Source organism: Oryctolagus cuniculus, chromosome 19, assembly GCF_964237555.1.
Source record: "Oryctolagus cuniculus chromosome 19, mOryCun1.1, whole genome shotgun sequence".
Lineage (NCBI taxonomy): Eukaryota > Metazoa > Chordata > Mammalia > Lagomorpha > Leporidae > Oryctolagus > Oryctolagus cuniculus.
In genome coordinates this window covers 37,572,563-37,593,005 of record NC_091450.1, presented here as the reverse complement: position 1 = coordinate 37,593,005, position 20,443 = coordinate 37,572,563, and the positions used below count along the sequence as shown (strand labels likewise).

At 65.6% G+C, this 20,443-nt stretch overlaps 1 protein-coding gene across 5 annotated transcripts in view; it reads left to right on the top strand.

Annotated features, from left to right (window-relative positions):
• The window catches only part of CARD11 (caspase recruitment domain family member 11), an 88,758-nt gene extending 78,601 nt beyond the window's left edge, over window positions 1-10,157 (top strand). For 2 of the 5 annotated variants that reach the window (XM_070064301.1, XM_070064303.1), the window contains exons 18-25: window positions 589-829; window positions 1,283-1,379; window positions 1,696-1,791; window positions 3,609-3,744; window positions 4,280-4,519; window positions 6,148-6,272; window positions 7,341-7,456; window positions 8,850-10,157. In XM_070064301.1, the coding sequence (XP_069920402.1) occupies window positions 589-829; window positions 1,283-1,379; window positions 1,696-1,791; window positions 3,609-3,744; window positions 4,280-4,519; window positions 6,148-6,272; window positions 7,341-7,456; window positions 8,850-9,054 (1,256 nt within the window). In that variant the 3' untranslated portion in view covers window positions 9,055-10,157. The remainder of the gene's footprint in view (window positions 1-588; window positions 830-1,282; window positions 1,380-1,695; window positions 1,792-3,608; window positions 3,745-4,279; window positions 4,520-6,147; window positions 6,273-7,340; window positions 7,457-8,849) is intronic. The other 3 variants (XM_070064302.1, XM_070064304.1, XM_070064305.1) reach the window with 3 other exon arrangements.
• The last annotated feature ends 10,286 nt before the right edge of the window (window positions 10,158-20,443 follow it).

Sequence of the window (20,443 nt, the reverse complement as noted above, 5' to 3'; positions counted from 1 at the left end):
AGCTATGCACCCGGGGCACGCAGTAGCCCAGAGGAGGATTGGGGGTGCCCACCAGCACACTGTGGCGTCATGCACAGCCCTCCTGGACAGGCCTGTCTCTGGGGTGGCACACAGCCCCCTGTGGCTATGGCAGCCTGGGTACAGGCCACCCTGGGGGAGGAGGCATTGACAGCAAGCACCCCGCCATGGCGCCCCGCCAGTGTACATCGTGAAAGTTCGCTGAGCCGAAGGCTGGGGAATCTATGCCGTTCACCGTATTCCGAGTTTAGCCTCCATGTGGACAAACAAAGCACGTGGGCTGGCCGTGCAGAAGGCAGGGAGGTGGGGCAGGAATGCCTGCGAGGGGCGTCGTGGCAACTCAGCTTGGAGCTTCCTGGCAGCCAGGGTGAAAAGGAGAGCTTGTCAATGGCATAGCCAGCCGTTCACCGGGAAGAAACCTTTCCACTGGCCATGAGCTCAGCAGTGGACAGTGCGGGCAGCTGTCGAGGGGGTGGTGAGCACATGTGCTTGCTTGGAGGTGCCCTCACGGCCAGGGGCCCACGCCTGTAGGGGTCTGGCTGGCGTTTGGAATGGCTCTTCCCTGCGCAGGGTACCGACGGCTGCTCAAGGACATGGAGGAGGGTCTGATCACATCCGGCGACTCCTTCTACATCCGCCTGAACCTGAACATCTCGAGCCAGCTGGACGCCTGCTCCATGTCCCTCAAGTGTGACGACATCGTGCACGTGCGCGACACCATGTACCAGGACAGGCACGAGTGGCTGTGTGCGCGCGTCGACCCGTTCACCGACCACGACCTGGACATGGGCACCATCCCCAGCTACAGCCGGTGAGGCCAGGCTGCCCGCGTCAGCACAGGGGCCCGCGCCTCTGCTGGCTGACAGTGAGGCCCCCGGGACGCAGCTCCGTCCCTTCACTGAGCTCTTCAGCCTAGCGCAGCGTGGCCCTCCACCGCACACCCTTCCCTGCCTGCTGGTCGCCTGTTCTCTGTAGTCCGTGTCTGTCTGTCACACCCGCACACGCACACGCACACGCACACACAGAGGAAGCGGAGCCTGGGCAGGGGGTAGGCACCGGCACAGGTGTCCCGAGGGCGTCTGTACACCAAAGCCGTGACACAGGCGAGACCAGGGTGAACACGGGCAGGCTGGACTCCCAGATGAGGCCGGCAGCACTGGGGGCAGACACAGGCAGCTGAGGGCCCTCCCGGCACGCGCCCAGCCCCTGCTCGGCCCCGGGGCCCCGTCATAGCCCCTCAGGCGCCTCCCCTCTTGCCCCTCAGGGCCCAGCAGCTCCTCCTGGTGAAGCTGCAGCGCCTGATGCACCGCGGGGCCCGGGAGGAGGCAGACGGCGGCCACCACACCCTCAGGACGCTCCGGGTAGGTCGGCTGCACGGCTGCACGGCTCTGCGACGGCCCTGTGTGAACTGGGGGAGAGGGGCGACAGGGCCCAGCCTGCGCGACTGGGAGCCCTGCCCCTCATGCCCTGGCTTCGGGCAGACTGGCACCCGAGTGCTGGTTGCCAGCCCGGCTTGTCCATCTCCCATCCCCACTGGAGCCACGCCCTCCGGGGCCCGGGGATTCCTGCTCCCCACCCCCAGCTGCTCGGCGCTGGCGCCTTGATCCGTGCCCACAGACGGGCAGGTGCACGGGGCTCTGGCTCCTGCAGCTCTGCTGACTGGTCCACCCCTTCCAGAACACGCTGCAGCCCGAAGAGCTGCTGTCCACCAGCGACCCCCGGGTCAGCCCCCGCCTCTCGCGGGCGAGCTTCCTGTTTGGCCAGCTCCTGCAGGTAAGGCCCGCAGAGCGCCTGCTGACCGGGCAGCCGCGTGCCGCGGTGGCTGCGCTCTGCCCACGGAGGGGAGAAGCTGGCATGCGAACAGCCGTGCCCACCTGTGGTGCCACATGTGCGCGTGTATTTTGTCCCCCTGAGTGCTGGCTGGGCGGACGGGCCCTGAGCCTGCAGGAGGCCTGTGGCGCTGCCATGAGGGGTCAGTGAGACGCGTGGCCGTAACAGGTCAGGTTTCTGGGCTGTTAGTAGTTAATAGAAAATCTGAGCTGTTGAGCTTCCTGGCAGCCAAAGGGAAAGCAGGAAGTTGTTCAGCTGCTGGATGTGTGCGGATGTGTCCATCGAGGTCCCTGCCCGGGACATGTGCTGCGTGCAGGGGTGCAGAAGGGCTCTTTGTGTCCACTTCCTGGTGAGCGGCCAACAAGCTCAGGGACTGGATCGGAACCGGAGCTGTGAGTGTTCCTGTGCAGGCGCTGCGCCCGTCACCGGGGGACCACAGCCGACATGAGAAGGGGGAGTCCACAGGTTCTGCTTCGGTGTGGACGGGGCATTACGTCCACGGGTTCTGCTTCGGTGTGGACAGGGGCGTTAACGTCCACAGGTTCTGCTTCGGTGTGGACAGGGGCGTTACGTTCGCGGGTTCTGCTTCGGTGTGGACGTGGGCGTTACGTCCGCGGGTTCTGCTTCGGTGTGGACGTGGGCGTTACGTTCGCGGGTTCTGCTTCGGTGTGGACAGGGGCGTTACGTCCGCAGGTTCTGCTTCAGTGTGGACGTGGGCGTTACATCCGCGGGTTCTGCTTTGGTGTGGACGGGGGCGTTACGTCCACGGGTTCTGCTTTGGTGTGGACAGGGGCATTACGTCCGCGGGTTCTGCTTCGGTGTGGACGTGGGCGTTAGCCCCTGCAGCCAGGGGTCTCTGGTAGGGTAACGGCACACATGCGGTGAAGAGATGCCTGGGTTCCAGGAACTGCACCCGAAGAAGCTTAGCTCCTGCGTCTGTTTTCATCTCGTTTCTAAGAGCTCTTCCACCCCGCGTTCACCCCCAAATGCCCACAACAGCCAGGACCAGGAGCCTGCAGCTCCAGGCTGGTCTCCACGTGGGTGGCGGGGACTCGGGTACTTGGGCCGTCGCTGCTCTCTCCAGGAGCGCGCAGTAGCAGGGGGCTGGAGCAGAGGCAGAGGCAGGGCCTGCACCGGGCCCTGGGACGGGGCACGCAGGAGCCCCCAGCGCCGGCCCCCACACTGGCGTACCCCAGTGGAGCACGGGTGATGCCCCAGTGCTGGAGAGGAGACCGCGAGGGAAGGCAGTAGTGTGCTAAGGCCAGGTCCACACAGTAGGCGGCAGAGAAGCCTGGCCAGGACGGGACCGAGGGCGCAGCCACAGCATCACATCTGGTGTCACCCAGAGTCAGAGCACGTGGCCGAGGACGCCCAGCCCCGGCCAGGCCCTAGCTCCATGCAGATGGAGGGGTGGGGAGACCCCGGTCACCCAGGGACATGACACGAGCCTGGGCGCAGAAGAAGGCGCCGTTCTGCCTTCCGGGATACAGCTCTGAGTTGTAGCCGGCAGCAGGCGCCTCGTGGTGCAGGAGCGCAGGGCAGGGGAGGCCAAGGTGTCGGGCACCTGCCCGCTGGGGCTCGTCAGCCCAGCGCCCCGAGCGAGGCGAGGGCCGGCTCAGGGTGGCGAGCACAGGCGTCTGTCCACTCTGCCCCTGCCAGTGCCGAGGGCCCGGGGGCCTGCTCTCCTCGGCGGGGGCGTGCGGCCCGGGGCAGAGCCGGGATTCCCACAGAGGGCCAGCCTCACGCCGCTGGCCGTGCAGTTTGTCAGCAGGTCCGAGAACAAGTACAAGCGCATGAACAGCAACGAGCGGGTGCGCATCATCTCGGGGAGCCCCCTGGGCAGCCTGGCTCGCGCCTCGCTGGACGCCACCAAGCTGCTGACGGACAAGCCGGAAGGTGCGTGCCGGCCTTGGTCACATACGCCTGTCCCCACTGGGCGGCGGCCACGCCCCCTCAGAAGGCCACGTCCCCGCTCGTGGCCCTGCTCAGCGTGAGCGTCGCCTCCTGGTTTCTTTCCCACCCAGGGCCTTTACCATTCCCCAGTGGGGGAGGGGCCATCCAGCACCATTGCCAGTTGCTCGGCCCAGCCAGCCATGCCCAGGGAAGCCCGGTGCTAACTGGCAGAGGAAGGCCCCGCCCCCTAGGCTGGCGGGCAGGACAGGGAGGAGAGGGACAGGCGGCCGGCCGGCGCCTCTGCTGCACTCCCTGCACACAGCCCCGGGCGGCTGCTAAGGGGAGCTGCGGCCAGTGTGCCCTGCGGCTTGCCTGGCCCCTGCCGTCCCTCCCCTCCCCCCAGCCCGAGCCCTCCCGGGAAGCACCCGGCTTTGTGCGCGCCAGCCCCTGCCCTGGGTGCTCAGAGCCGTGTGGTCGGCAGCTGTGCGCCCGAGCAGCGCCCTGGGCAGGTTCCTGACAGCAGCCCCTCCGTCCCCAGCAGAGCTAGACCCCGAGAGCGAGCTGGGCCGGAACCTCAGCCTCATCCCCTACAGCCTGGTGCGCGCCTTCCACTGCGAGCGCCGCCGGCCCGTGCTCTTCACGCCCACCTCGCTGGCCAAGACGCTGGTGCAGAAGCTGCTCAACTCGGGGGGCGCCATGGAGTTCACCATCTGCAAGTCAGGTGCGCCAGGGACCGCCCGCTGGCCCCACACGAGTGCCCTGCTCACGGGGGTCACAGGTCAGCGGGAGTCTGGACCCCACTCCAGGCTGTGGGCACAGGCTGGACGCGCACCCCCGGGCAGCCACCTGCCCTAGCCACCGCCCCCAAACTTGCTCCCCTGCCTGGGCAGTCGCTGCCCAGTCCCCCACCCCCGGTCTATTCCCTGTCCAGTTTGGGTCCAGGTGTGGGCCCTGCAGCTCATCCCTGGAAGGCCAGGATTGCGGCAGCTGCTTCTGGAGGTGCATCCTGACCCTGGGTGGGTGGGTGGGTGGCTGGCTGAGGGGAGGATAAGTGGATGAGGGATGGGGGAGGTGGGCAGGTGGGTGGTGAGTAGGTGTGGGGGTGGATGATGGGTGGATGGACAGATGGATGTGTGGATGGATGGTGGATGGCTGTGGATAGACAATGGGTGGATGGACAGATGGGTGTGTGGTGGGTGGATGGCTGTGGATGGATGATGGGTGGATGGACGGATGGGTGTGTGGTGGGTGGATGGCTGCGGATGGATGATGGGTGGATGGACGGATGGGTGTGTGGTGGGTGGATGGCTGTGGATGGATGATGGGTAGATGGACGGATGGGTGTGTGGTGGGTGGATGGCTGCGGATGGATGATGGGTGGATGGACGGATGGGTGTGTGGTGGGTGGGTGGCTGTGGATGGACAATGGATGGATGGATGGACAGATGGGTGTGTGGTGGGTGGATGGCTACAGATGGATGATGGGTGGATGGACAGATGGGTGTGTGGTGGGTGGATGGCTACAGATGGATGATGGGTGGATGGACGGATGGGTGTGTGGTGGGTGGATGGCTGTGGATGGATGATGGGTAGATGGACGGATGGGTGTGTGGTGGGTGGATGGCTGCGGATGGATGATGGGTGGATGGACGGATGGGTGTGTGGTGGGTGGATGGCTGTGGATGGATGATGGGTAGATGGACGGATGGGTGTGTGGTGGGTGGATGGCTGCGGATGGATGATGGGTGGATGGACGGATGGGTGTGTGGTGGGTGGATGGCTGCGGATGGATGATGGGTGGATGGACGGATGGGTGTGTGGTGGGTGGGTGGCTGTGGATGGACAATGGATGGATGGATGGACAGATGGGTGTGTGGTGGGTGGATGGCTACAGATGGATGATGGGTGGATGGACAGATGGGTGTGTGGTGGGTGGATGGCTACAGATGGATGATGGGTGGATGGACGGATGGGTGTGTGGTGGGTGGATGGACGGATGGATGATGGGTGGATGGATGGATGGGTGTGTGGTGGGTAGATGGCCGTGGGGAAGGGTGGTGTGTAGGCAGCTGAGTGGGCGGTGGGTGGGTAGATGGGTGGGAGGAAGAATCAGCGGCTGAGTGCGCTGGGACAGCCTTCGTGACTGGTGACCGGCGTCGCACCACGGTGCCTGAACTACTTTTCTGCTGAAACTGATGAGGGAAACCGAGGGTCTTCGACGCCAGGCCTATGGCCCGCGTGGGGGTGTGAGGCGGGGCCTCAGCCCTGCCCACGAGGAGCCGCCCGGCCAGTGGAGGGGGGCTCGCCTAAAGGGGGCTGCCAGGGCGTCGGCCACGCGGCTCTGGGCCCAGAGAGGACGGCGGCCCCGCGCCACGGTGGCGCCCTCAGGCCCGGCCTCTCCCGCAGACATCGTCACGAGAGAGGAGTTCCTGAGAAAGCAGAAGACAGAGACCATCATCTACTCCCGTGAGAAGAACCCCAACACCTTCGAATGCATCGTTCCCGCCAACATCGAGGCCGTGGCGGCCAAGGTGAGGGCGGGGAGGCTGGACGTGGCCGGCGGGGGAACGCCCTCGCCCTGGCCGCCCGCCCCGCGCCAGCTTGCTCTCCACTCTGCCGTTCCGGGTCTGCTCCGGGTCCGTGTGCCGGAGCTGCCTTCTGTGTGTGAGTTCGCAGCGTTGGCGGTGTGTGTGTGGCTCTAACAACAGGAGCCGGCTGAGACGGGGAGTGCAGTGGCAGGTGTGTGCGCCAGGCCAGGGAGAATGGGACATCAGGAGGGCGACTGGCCATGGCGTGGGACAGGCAGCCCCCGGGGCCAGCCCGGTGACCCCGCTGGCCCGAAGCCTGGTTCTGTCTCCTCACAGGGCGTGAGGAGTTCCTGGTCTGCGGCCCCGGAGGCCGGCCCCAGGGTGGGCAGTGCACCCGGTGGGGACAGGAGCAGGTGCCGGCAGGTGCCCTGCTGTCCAGCAGGTGGTGCCACGTGGACAGGAGCGGAGGCAGAGCCCTTGGCCAGCCGAGTTGTTTGTCGAGGCTGGGCTGGAGCAGTTGATGAAGAGCTGGTGCCAGGGTGCAGAGAGAGTGGGTGGGCGGGCGCCAGGGGTGCTGTCGCGGGCAAGGCCCCAGCTTCCGGAGTCGAGGCAGCAGCCAGGCACGCAGGAGGCGTGGGTGGGAAGTGGGGACTGGCGGGAGGCCCATGGGGGCCTGTTCCCGGCGTTTCCACGCCCGGCGTGTCCAGCGTCGAGTCCATGGAGCCGCACCTCCGGACTCCGAGTTTCCGTGTGAAGTTTGTCATGAAAGCGAAGCCTTCGGCAAGGCAGGGCCGCCCTCTCCCAGCCAGAGGAGCCTGGGGTTGGGAAGCTGGCCGCCGCCTCCCGCCTGCCCCAGCGCGCCTGCCTAGGCTCCCAGGGCGGCAGGCCTCCCGCTCAGACCCTCAGACGGCCCCGCTGCCCCGCCTGTGTGTGCGGCGGGGCCGGGGCGGGCTCAGGCGTGCCCCACGGCCTGCGTGCTGAGCCGCCCGGCCTGCACCCAGGCCCCTGCCCTGGCGCGCACGCAGGCAGGGCAGGTGTGGCCCACGCTGACCGCCGGCTGCCGTCCCCCAGAACAAGCACTGCCTGCTGGAGGCCGGCATCAGCTGCGCGAGGGACCTGATCCGGTGCCAGATCTACCCCATCATCCTCTTCATCCGCGTGTCCGAGAAGAACAGCAAGAGGTTCCGGTAGGCGCCAGGCTGGGCCGCTCCCACGCAGCCCTCGGCCCCCGCCCCAGGCGCACACGGGCACAGGGCGTAGAGAAGCGTGCACGTGCACATGCACACATACGTGCACATGCATGCAGGTATGTGTGCAGACACGTGGACGCACACGTGTGGAATACTGTGCACGCACACACGCATGTGCATGCATACACGTGTGTGCACACAGAACCTGCACATGTGTGCATGCACCCACACACATGCACACACATGCAGTCACGTGCACGTGCTCACACCCCATGAGGAAGTCCGTGTGCACAGGACGGTGATGAGCACAGGCAGGCTGCACGACATGGGCTGGGGTCGGGGTGGGGAGGGGGGCTCGGGCTGACACAGAAACCCCTGCAGTGAGGGGTGGGCGAGCACACGCGGCAACAGCTCTGGGCCTGGTGCCCAAGGTGGGGCTCACCCAGGGCAGCCGGGGTTGGGCGGGGGGACGGAGGGCGTCACCGCCCACCTCCCTGTGCTGTCCTTTCCCAGTAGGGTGCAGGGCCTACTTAGGAATCACACCTCCCCGTGCCCTGGGGCACTGGGCTGTGCCGTGACCCCGGCAAGGACGATGGCGTGGGCTGAGACCCTGGGTGTGTGTCCCAGGTGGAGCCTGCAGCCACGGGGGGTGGGGAGAGAGAGGGCGGCGCTGAGATCTGGGGGCCCGGCAGCAACAGACAGTGCCCTGACACGGCCTGATCCCAGATCCCCTCTGCCTCTCACGAGCAGCATGAGCCCATTTTACAGGCAGGGAAACTGAGGCTTGGCATGGCAAGAACGGCGTTCGCGGAGCGCCTGTGCAGTGCGAGGCACTGGGGAGCCCACTGCGGAGTGCTCGGGACGAGGATCCCCACGCGCTCTGCACCCCAGAGGGCCCCTGCCAGGCCCAGAACTGCCAGGAGCCACGGCTGTGAGGACGATTCCTGTGACCCGTCAGCACCCTGCAGTGTAGACGCAGAGGGCCCAGGGCAGGGTCCTGTGGCTCATGAGAGCCACAGGGTGGACACGCCCTGGTGTACATTAGTGGGCGACAGCGCATGGAACGCGGGCTGAGCGCACGCTGACCACATGCCAATGGTGACCCTGCCGCAGGGTGGGGCGCCTCGACCCCTGGTCCCGTCCCAGCGGCCTTGGGGACTCCGCTCGGGGACGGAGCCGACCTGGGCGTCGGCCTGTGTGTGGGCAGGCACGGTCTCCCCGCTGCCGCTGGGCCACGCCCCGCTGTAGGGGCCTCGGGTGGAGTGAGGGTGACTCTCAGGCGTGCGCTGTCCTACTGCACCGTAGCAGGCGCGTAGCTCAAGTCCCTGGCGGGCGGCGGGGCCCCCGCAGGCGCAGGCGCAGGCAGCCCGCCCACCCCCGTGTCCCGCAGGAAGCTGCTGGCGCGGCCGGAGACGGAGGAGGAGTTCGTGCGCATGTGCCGGCTGAAGGAGAAGGAGCTGGAGGCGCTGCCCTGCCTCTACGCCACGGTGGAGGCCGACATGTGGGGCAGCGTGGAGGAGCTGCTACGCGTGCTCAAGGACAAGATCGGCGAGGAGCAGCGCAAGACCATCTGGGTGGACGAGGACCAGCTGTGAGGGCTGTGAGGGCCGCGGGCGCGCGCGGGGCTCCGGGGCCACGCCGCGCCGCCTCCTTGGCATTAAACCCCGCCCGGACTGTGGTCGCGGGTCCCTCACTGACAGGCCTGCGGGCGGGGCGGTGGGCGCGGGTGCGGGTGCCAGTCCCAGCTGCTGCACGCCCCTGTGTTGCCCGGAGGAAGCGGGGGCGAGGGGCGGGGCGTGGAGAGGCCCCCGCTGCCCACCTCCCCGGCAGAAGAGCTGTGTTTCCTGTGTTGGTCTCGGGGCCTGCAGCGTCACTGGCGGCGTGTAGGGCTTGGGCTTTCCGGGGCAGCTCATGTCACGTGCACACGGGTGCTGGACGTCCCCTCTGCACTTTGGTGCCTCCCAGCACCATACTGGGGGGGCGGGGCGGGGGGACGCGGCTGTGCCTGCCTCGCCCTGGATCCTAGCCGGCGTGCTGCCCACCTCTCAAGCGTCAACACGGAGCAGGGGTGGTTTGTCACAGCTGGCCTCTGTGGCTTCGAGTGCGTCCCTTCTGTCCCTGGTCTGTGGAGGTGCCGAGTCAGCAGTCACGTTCTCCAGGCCCGCGTGGACCGTATGTGTGGCCTTCCCGGGGCTGGCCCAGCCAGCCGCTCTGGGTGAATCCCACTCGGCGGTGCTGTGGGATCACGGGGACGGGCTGCGCTTGCCGGCCTTGTGCTGAAGCCCCTGCGTCTGAGCTCATCAGGGAGACCGGGCCACAGTTTTCCTTTTGTATGTTGTCCCTGTTTTGGTTTTGGCAACGCTGGCCTTGTGCCAAAAGTTGGCAGAGTGGGGCCAGTGTCATGGCACACTAGGTTAATCCTCCGCCTTCGGCACCGGTTCTAGTCCCGGTTGCCCCTCTTCCAGTCCAGCTCTCTGCTGTGGCCAGGGAGTGCAGTGGAGGATGGCCCAAGTGCTTGGGCCCTGCACCCCATGGGAGACGAGGAGAAGCACCTGGCTCCTGGCTTCGGATCAGCGTGGTGCCGCGGCCACTGGGGGGTTAACCAACGGAAAAGGAAGACCTTTCTTTCTCTCTCTCTCTCTCTCTGTAACTCTACCTGTCAAATAAATAAATAAGTAAATCTTTAAAAAAAGAAAAAGAGTTGGCAGAGTTGCATCCTGTCGCGTAATCCGCAGTAGCTTGGAGGGGTTGGCGTGGGCTGTTCTGTAAACGCTCAGGAGGATGCAGTGGTGAAGCGCCAGGCCCTGGACTTTCTTTGAAGGGAGACTTTGCTTTTTACTTGAGAGTTGCAAGGAGAGGGGGAAAGAGAGAGCGTGAACCATCTGCTGGTTCACTCCCCAGATGGCCACACCAGCACCAGCACACTGTGCAGGTACAGGCCAGGTTGAAGCCAGGAGCTCCATCTGGTCTCCCACGTGGCTGCAGGGGCCCAAGGACCTGGGCCGTCCTCTGCTGCCTTCCCAGGGGCATTAGCAGGGAGCTGGCTCGGAAGTGGAGCAGCCGGGACTCGAACTGGCGCCCATGTGGGATGCCGGCAACACAGGCAGTGGCTCCACCCATTGCACCACAGCGCCGGCCTGGAAGGGCGACTTCTAGCTCACTGCTTGTTGTGGGTCTGATTAGACTCCCTGTCTTCCTGCTTTGATCTTGGCCAGCCGTGTGTGCAACCAGAGAGGTGGACGCCCACTCCAGGGGCCGTGGGGCGGTGGGCAGTTCTCCACTGCGGCACCCAGGGTGTAGGTGAGCCCCAGTTCCCCTGAGGTGTTGGGTTGCCCTGTGGGGTGAGCAGCCGCTGGCCTGGGCTCAGCCGATGACTGAGCGTCCCCACCACGGGACGTCCCACTGGGCTGTGCCGTCCTACCCTCCCCACATCCCCTCCGTATGCCTGGCCCAGGCCCTGCTCGGGGTGGGGGGCTGCCTGAGGGCCAGCGAGGATGCCAGTGAGCCAGACAGCGCACCAGACGGCCACGTCGTCCACCTGCAGGGGCCCGGCCCCCACTCTGGGAGCCTTCCAGACTGCCTGCCTGGGGGAACACCTGCTTCCTCACGCCAAGCTCATTGCCACAGATCCAGACTTCACGGCCTCACACGCTGCGACCCCAAGCCTGGAGTGAGGGAACAGAGGGAGACGGGGGCCTCTGCCTTGTGTGGGGCAACCTCGTTTCCACACCTCCCTGGCCAAGACCTGCCCCTGGGCCTGTCACTTGGCCATGACTGCCCCTGGGCCCCGGGGGCTGGGCACGGTGCGGCCCAGTCAGAAGACGGGGTGCCGCTCGTCTCCCCGAATCGCACGCAGCTGTCGAAGCTCTGAGGTTGATAGCTCCCTGAGCTAACGACGGGGCCCTGGGTGGTCTCTGGGTCACGAGGAGGGGGCCCTGGGGGTGGTCTTCCCAAGAGGGTGGGTTCTCTGAGACTGGTTGGGCCTGGCTGTGGCCGCCGATCCTCTGACCTCCGAGTGCACTTGCCTGGAGGAGCTCTACGGGGGCGTCTCCGTGAAGGGGGGGGGGCAGGAATACAGGAGGCGGAGGTGAGCGTTTGCCGCCCGGGAGCCCGGGAGGGCGGCGTGGGGCACAGGCTTCGCACTGTTGGGAGCAGCGGGTGCCAAGGTCCTGAGGTAGGCTCCAGGCCCGCCGAGGGGCATGACGTGGGGCCGGCCCTGGGCTGTGCCGCGTGGTCCCCCACCCGCCTGCTCCCAGACACAGGGTTCTCATGTCAGGAAGAGGGTGAGCTCGGGTGCTTGTGCCCAGGGGTCGGGAGCCAGGCCTGCGGGGGCAGAGGGTGGAGCAGTGGTGCCCAGCCAGGCCCACGGCGGGCGTCTCTGGTCCCCAGCCAGTGGCTTCTCTGCTGGTGGCAGTGGCCGTATTTGCAGCATGGAATCAGCACGAGCTACAGAGAGGGCCCTTGGCCAGCTCATGTCTGCACACCTCTCCCCCCTCCAGAGCCCCCACCACCCCTGATGCCCAGGGCTGACTCCCACAGGGGCACATGGCCCTACCACCTGCTCCCCCGGGGCAGCCGCAGACATGGCCGTCTCCACATGCCTGAGGCAGCCGCCCAAGTCTGATGTTCCCAGGGCAGAGCTCACCATGGTGGGTGCCCCCGTGCAGCCTGGTTCCCCCCATTCCCACAAGCCCACGGGGCCTCGGCTCTGATGAGCAGGCATCTCACGGCCTCACTCCCCCAGGACAGACGCAAGGTCACGGCCAGTGCTGACCTCCGTGTGGGCAGCTCAGGGCCGAGAGCAGAGGGGCCCAGCAGGGGTAGGCAGGCGGGCGGGCGGGCGTCCACTGTTGGTGAGCGAGGGGCCGGGCTCACACCCCCTCCTCAGCAGCTGGAACCGCCTCCTTGTGCGTGACTGGCCTTGCATCCTGACTTGTGATGGGCTGCGGTGGGTGCCCACCCCCACGCCCACCGCACACCCCCTCGCCCTGTCTGATGGGCGGGGCTGCCTGTGTGTGGTGTGTCTCTGTGTATGGTCTGTGTGCCTGTGTGTGTGGCTTTGTGGTATGTGTTTATGTGTGGTGTGTATATGTGGTGTGTGTGTGGTTTGTGTGTCATGTGTGTGCAGTATCTGTGTGTCCTAAGTATGTGGAGTGTGTGTGTGGTGTGTGGTCTGTGTATATGTGGTCTGTGTGCAGTACATATGTGTGTGATATGTATTTGTGGTGTGTGTTTATGGTGTGTGTGTCGTGTGTGCACTGTGTGCGGTGTGTACCTGTTTCTGTGCAGTGTGTGTGCGATGTGTGTGGTGTGTATGTACAGTGTGTTGTGCAGTGTGTGTGTGTGCAGTATGTGTGTGTGGTGTGTATCTATGTGTGTGCGGTGTGTATCTGTGTGTGGTATGTGTGTGTGCAGTGTGTATCTGTGCAGTGTGTGTGTGTGTGCTGGGAGGGGCGAGAGCGGACACCAGGGGAGAGACAGAGGGAGGCAGGTGCACAGAGGGCGGAGGCCCTTGGCCGGCAGGCCCGGCTCTCCCAGCTGCACGTCCCCGTCCCTGTCCCCGGCACAGGGGGGCAGTAGGCACCTTGGTGGTGGAATCAGAGACCCGGGCCCAGGTGCACCCAGCTGTGGGGACTGTGTGGTACAGGCTCCTTGGGGGTCTGGGGGCGCCCATGACGAGCAAGACCCAAGGAAGGCAGCGGGGACCTCTGGGTCCCGAGGCAGCCCCCATAGCCCCTGGGAGGTCCCCGCCGCCTCGTGTGTGTGGTGACCCGCAGGGCACGTCCAGCCCCGCTCTGCCGACCTGCCAGCCTCGTGAAGCCAAGGCCCCAGCCTATCCGTCCCACGTCCTGATGACAAAACCAAGCCGGCTCTACTTTTGCCCGCGAACCTGCCCCCTTCCCCTCCACCAGGGGCACTGGCGCCCACAAGTCCCTCACACCGGAAGCCCTCGCCCGGCTCTGCCCCACCCCGGCCAAGGTGCTGCGTCATCTTTGAGCACGGGCACCCGGGACCCGAGGACCCCCTTCACAGGACGTGACAGCGCATAGATGAGACGCAGGATGTGCGGGAAGCAAACTCTGCGGAAATGCAGCTATCAAAATATTGAGAGCCGGGGGGATCCGGTAATTGGCGGGCGTTGGTGTGAATGCGTTAAACTGCGAGGTGTAACAGCTCCGCAGTGGGCATGGCGGCTGTCTGCGTCTCCAGCCCGTGATGTGCCACGTGCCCGAACCCTCCTGCGGCGGCCACACCGAGGCTGGGGGCCCCGAGCCTTCCCCGCTGCGGAACACACTCATGCCTGGCCAGGGAGCGGGGAAATTCACCCCTACACTCTCTACTCACAGAGTAAGTGAAGAGGCCCTGGTGAGAGATCTTTCCAGAACACGGCTGAGGGCGTCACTCCTGCACTTGGCCCTCCCGCGTGAAAGCTGTTGGGATTCAGTGAGGCCGGTCCTGGGGGGCCCATTGCGGCCCCTTCTGTGGCCAGCCCTCGGCTTGCCACACTGTGCACCTGCTCCTCCCTGGCTGGCCGCTCCCCTCCCGCCACCCTCGCCAGCCCGGGCCTGCGTGGTCCCCACCTGTTCTCCTTCATTGCCGTCCTCCTCTTTTGACCCCTTAGCCAGTCGTACTCCGGCCCCCTCAAAAGACAGACCCTGGTCCTAGCCCCAGCGCCTGTGGACACGGGGCCATGACCGATGTGACCAGGTCAAGGCGAGGCCTTGGGGTTAAGGCAGCCCCTCCCCACAGGTGCAGAGGCTTGAGTGACAGCCTTGGGCCCAGGAGCCCCCGGACCAGCAGCAGACAGGTGGACCCGCCCACTCCGGATGGCAGTAAGTCCCGTGGTTTGAAACCACCTGGTGTGCACTGATTTGCTCGATCGAATGGAGACCCCGGGGCTCAGGCACCCTGCCTCGCTCCCAGGAAGAGCTCGGGGTGTTTGGATGGCTGAATGAGCTCTCAAAATGTCTGTCCCCGTACCGCCTGCGCCGCCTCCCCTCCACGCGGGGTCTGCAGTCCGGGCTGGCTCGGCGGCCCCTCCTGCATCGCCTTCCGCCCAGAGCCCGAGGAGGTGCTGGGCACAGGATGTCCTGGAGGCGGAGTCACGGGCAGGGGCGGGGACAGCCAGGCAGCAACACGGAGAGCAGGGTGGAGGTCTCTGAGCAGCGGGGGGCCCGCTGCAGACTCTGGCCTGGCAAGGGTCCTGGGTCCCACAGCAGATGCCCTCTGCTGCCTCCCAGGTGGCCTTGACCTTGGGCTTGGCTGGGGCGTCAGGAACACCACAGACCCTCAACCACAACCGGTCTCAGTCAGCAACAGCCCTTCTACCCCTGTCCTCAGAGACCCAGAGAACTCAAATCCAACATCTGCATGCACACACATGCACATGTGTACACGTGTGTGCACATGCATGCACACAGACACATGTGTGCACATGAGCATATGCACACATGCGTGCACACATGCACAAGTGTACAGAGACATGTGAGCACATGCATGCACAGGTGTAGAGAATGCATGTGTGAGCACACGCATGCACACAGAGACACACGTGTGAGCCACGATGCACATGTGTACATAGAGTGTGCATGTGAGCACATATGTGCACACACGTGTGCGCCCATGATGCACGTGTGTACAGAGTTGCATGTGGGCACATACGTGCACACACGTGTGAGCACATGCATGCATGGCGACATGTGAGACCATGTATGTGCACATCACATTGTGTAGAGGCACGTGTGAGTGCATACATGCACACAGATGTACACATGCCAGCACACACAGGTACACAGAGACACATGTGAGCACACGCATGCACGCACTTCTCGCTTTCCCAGTGAGAGCAAGGGCATTCAGCTGAGAAGAGCCCGCTCTCTGGCTCCCGAGGGGCCGGGGCAGGGGCCCAGCCGTCGTCCCTCCTGGGCCGAGAGGAAGCCAGCGCCAGGCAGGAGCCAGGCTGGGTCCTGGGAGCCCCCGGGCCGGCAGGCAGACGCCTCCTGCACGCAGGTCGCAGCTGGGGAGCGGGCTGGCCCGCTGAGACCTGGAGGGTCTCTCGGTGCGGGGATGGGATGGGGGGGGACACAGTGCCCGCACAGAGGGCCCAGCTCGGGCCGCGCGGTCAGGAAAAACCTGGGGGCAGCAAATTGCCCTGGGAGGGAGGCACTAAAACGGCTGCTAATGGGCGGCCGCTGTTCCCACGGATCGGCGATGCCATCGGCCCCCAGGGTTGCGGCCGTCAAGGGCGGTGGGTGTTCTTGGAGGGATGTCACTGCTTCCGTGTGTGCCTGGGCAGCTGCGGGTGCAAGCAAAGCATTTCTGCTGGAAGCCTTCTGGCTCCCTCTAGTGGTGATGAGGGTGCCACTGCACTCTGGGGAGGCCTGTGTGCACTTCTGGTATGAGTGGGTGTGCGTGTGTGTGTGTGTACCACGTGGGTGCTTGGAGTGTGCACAGGGGTGCATGTGTGCATTTGGGCCCGCACATGTAGATTTCAGAGAGCGTGCGTGTGTGGCTGTTGGCACCCATGGGTCCGCTCACACAGGTGCACTGGCTGGCATTGTGGTCCCAGCTGCGTGCAGCCAGCCCTCCCCGCCCCGCGCGCACGCCCTTCCTCCAGCTCGCCCGTTCCCACAGAGACTCCAGCTGTGCGTCAGGGCAACCCCCACTCCACATCCCCCGAAACACCACTGCCCGCTCAGCAGGGGCGGACACGGAGGGGCAGCATGGACCCCATTCCTTGCCCTGACCCCAAGTCCCCGGTGAAACGCAACCCCCGGATTAGGCTCACTCCACGGAGCTGTAGCCGGGTGCCAGTACCCCCCGGGCACCTGCTCGCTGGAGCAGGGAGATACTGATTTACATTCGCAAAGCAGCGCAGAGCTGAAAGGGCCAGTGCCTCGTGTCTGCCTCCTCCCCCGTGACCTGGGCGCCCCCGCCCCCACGCAGGGGCCTGGCACGGTCAGGAAGACCCCAGGCCATGAAGGTCCACCCAGCCAGTCCACACAGCCCCACGCCCGGCGCACGGCAGGCTGTGTGTAGAAAAAACTTACCTGCAGAGTCCCCTGTGGTCACCCCAAAAAAAAGGGACAGTGGAGAGACCCCCGGGCTTGAGCCTCGCTCCCCCACTCAGCACTGGGCACCGTGCAGCAGGCGACTCCATCCCCCGGGCCTCCAGGTTGCCAGCTGTGAAATGGGTGCAGCTCCGTGAGGCTGGGAAACAGCCCCACCTGTGCCCCACCGTGGGCACTGGCAGAGTGACTCCCCGCTGCGGAAACACGGCCGTGGCGCTTTGCTGACGCAGAGGGTGGGGACAGCCACAGCCTACTCCCGGGGTCCAGAGAGAAAGAGAGGAAACAGAACACCATGGAGCCGGCCGGCGGGTGCGTGCCCAGAGACGGTGCAGGAAGTGGGGGTGGCAAGACCCCTTCGGTGGGCCCAGGGCCTGGTGCTGGCCAAGGCTCACCCCCACCCCCGTCCCGGACACCTGCTGCCCTGCGCGGTCCTGACGGGGGCCCCCGTCCCTGAGCAGCTGCCGCTCCTGGGCAGGAGGGTGCCCATCCTCACAGCACAGGTCACGGGCCCTCAGGTCACAGGTGCTCAGACGGTGCTGCCCAGGGGCCGTCTGCGGGCGCTGTCACACACTGCCCGCCCTCCAAAAGTGATCTCAGGCCCAGAACAATCAAAAACGGTCTGCAGGGAAATGGATAAAATATTACTTTGTGGGTGCGTGAAGTTCTGGAACACGCGCAGCTTCCCAGGCTGTGTGCTTTGAAGACCCCTCAGAGGCACGGGTTTCGATCCCTTTTGCAGCAAAGCGGACTTCTAACATCCCATCTCCAGGGCACAGCGCCGTGGCACAGCAGACGGAGCCGCCACCTGCAGCACCGGCATCCCATACGGGCGCCGGTTCACGGCCCGGCTGCTCCACTCCCCACCCTGCTCCCTGCTAAGGCGCCTGGGAAAGCAGCAGACGATGGCCCAAGTGCTTGGAACCCTGCGCCCCCTTTGGGGACCCGGAAGAAGCTCCCGGCTCCTGGCTTCAGTCTGGCCCAGTCCTGGCTGTTGCAGCCACCGGAGGAGTGAACCAGCAGATGGGAGTTTTCTCTCTTTCTCTCTCTCTCTCTCTCTCTCTCCAACTCTGCCTTGCAAATACAATAAATCTTTAAAAAGCCAGAAAACCGCCGTGATCTTTGTAAAGCGCCCTGTGTGTGCAGTATGTGTAAACAGTGCGTGTCCACATGGACTATCGACGCGATGTGTGATGCATGAAGGACGGCAGGTGTGATGTCAGGCGTGTGACGGTGTGTGACGGTGTGTGAAGGCACGTGACAGCGTGTGAAGGTGTGTAACAGCGTGTGACGGCGTGTGAAGGCGTGTGACGGCATGTGAAGGCATGTAACAGCGTGTGAAGGCGTGTGACAGCATGTGAAGGTGTGACGTCAGGCGTGTGAAGGCGTGATGTCAGGAGTGTGAAGGCGTGACGTCAGGCGTGTGATGGCGTGTTGCTATGGCCGGCAGAGCTGGTTCCCCATGCCACTAGCATTTCCTTTACCAATTGAGTGCCTGTGCTGAAAGATGACCGAGAGATCAAGGCCCCGCACCCAGCGGGTGTCCCCGCCTGGGCCTGACCCAGGCTCTGCGCCCCCAGAGGATGGGACTTTTCTGCCGAGACGCAGAGGGGCCGTCTGCTCAGCACAGACCGTGAGGTGGAATTTGAAATCTGCGAAGCGAGGTGTGGCCGGCCACTGGCCTCCTTTGCAGCCGGTGCCCCAGAGCCACCTACGGCTGCCTCGTCCCCTCACTGCATGGCGCCCACTCCCCAGCCTGGGCTGCTCTCCTGCTGGGTGACCCCAGGTGAGTGCCTGCCCCTCTGCACCTGCGGATCCAGAGCGGGTGCTCGTAGCCAGAGCCCTCCCTCCCCCCACACGTGTTCCGCCTCTACCTCCACGGGCCCGATCCCAGCCGAAGACTCCTTCCACCCGGGGCCAGGGACCGGAGCCTGGCTCGCCCGCCAGCCGGCCCTGGCCGACAGCGGAGGTGGGGCTCGGAGGATTGCCAGCCCAGAGGCCCCATGAGCTGTTGCTTGGAGCTCTCAGGGGCACGTCCGAGCTCTGTGGTCAGGGACAGGGCGGAGGGGCCTCTGGGGGCCCGCCCAGCTGCCCCCGCCCTGCACTTGGCCAGCCTGCAGCTGACACGGCTTGCCAGCCCCTCGTGGACTGGTCAGGTGACGCCTGCGAGCCCTCCCCTCCGGGAGGCCCTGGGCCTTGTGTGGCCCTCTCAGGGGACCTCTGCTCCCAGGGCGCCCGTGTGAGGCCCCTGGTTTCCCTCTGAACATGACCCGACTCAGGTTCACGCGGACGGTCCAGACGGTCCGTGTGCGGTGCTGAGCGGGTGGTGCTCAGGAGATGGGCCCAGCGGGAGGCGGTCAGGTCCCGGGGCGAGTCCTCAGGGGGACAGCCCCATGGCTAGGCTGGTCCCAGCAGCCGGAGTCTGGCCCAGCCTCGCTCTCCCAGCTTCCTGTGACCCTGCACCCTCCAGCCATGAGACTCCGCCCTGAGTGAAGTCGGCTTCCACTCCCCCCGACTCGCTGGCTGGTGGAAACCCGGATTCTGTCATGGGGGTGGGGTCCCGCAGGCACTCGCCCTGCCCCGCCCCCACCTGACACGCTGCAGCCCCCAGCACATTGCAGGAGGAGGTGTAGCAGGCTGTGGGGCCCTCCCGGAGACACTGGTCCCCCCCGGCGGCCTCACCAAGCAGAGATGACCTGGGTCACTCAGTCCTCCCGCGGGTCCTCTCTGACTTACAAAGGGGAAACTGAGACCCAGGGTGGGGACTCGGCCTCCCACAGAGGCTCAGCAAGGCCCCCCATGGGAGCTTCCAGGTCCCACAGGGGAAGGGGTGCGGCACCCCCCTCCCTGAGCCTCCTAGAGGCGGGACTTAAAACATCGGGGTGCAGACGCTACCCACCGTCCCCTCCTGTGGGATTCTGCTGAGCCCGCCCCCAGCACGGTGTGGGGGGTGCTGGGCCCACCTCTGCCCAGGCACACCCTCGCCCCCCGCCGTGGGCAGGGATATAAATTAAAATTCAATTTCATTAAAGCCAGTGAGCAATCAATCCCTGGCTCCCGCTAACAAAGCCGGGCAGGGGCCCCTGCTCCCCCCGTGGCTGTAAGTCACGCAGCCTCCCCCGCTCTCGCTCGCAAACTGCTGGAACTGCACTTTCCGCCCAAATTTATGGTGCTGGCAGCGTCGGGGGCCTGAGTTACAGCTGCAGGTTTGATCGGGGACTGCATTATTCTGCATCTAATCCTCTCGCCCCGACAGCAGGGAAGGGCCTTGTTCTCCTGAGCTGAGCCCTGTCCTCCGGCCAGCCAGGCCCCGAGCCACCGGGCCCGGGCAGGACTCCCGCATTAGAGGCCTGCAAATGCAGAGGTGGGTGGGCTGCAGACCCATTTCACGGGTCAGCAAACCAAGGCCCCCGGGCAGCGAGTCCCTGCTCCGTGGACATTCTCCCACGGGGGGCAGGCCCACGGCAGCATCACGGTGGGGAGGGGAGGGGGTCATCGTGAGTTGGCCACAGAGCGCCTGCTTGGGGTCCCCAAGGGAGGCCAGGAGCAAGGCGGCTGCCCAGGTGCTGATGGCCCCGGATGCCGGCAGGCACGGAGGCGGAGCGGCAGTCAGACGGTGCCCTGCCACGCACGGTTAGTGCACCTTCCTCGGGGAGCCGTGAGGAGGCCTTCCCACTGCACCCCCCACCAGACACCTGGCTGCGCCCGGAAGCTTCCTCCATCCGGGCATCACATGGTCACTGCTGGCTCCGGGGAGGGGCCCCAGCCTTCGTGTGCCCCTCCCCCGAGGGGCTGACGTCCTGGGGTCCAGCTCAGGCTCCCCGCCCTCTGGCTCGCTCCGCCAGCCTCTCAGGAGGTGTCACGCGCACGGCCAGGAGGGCGGGTGGGGGAGACGCTGGGTCCTGCCTGAGCGCAG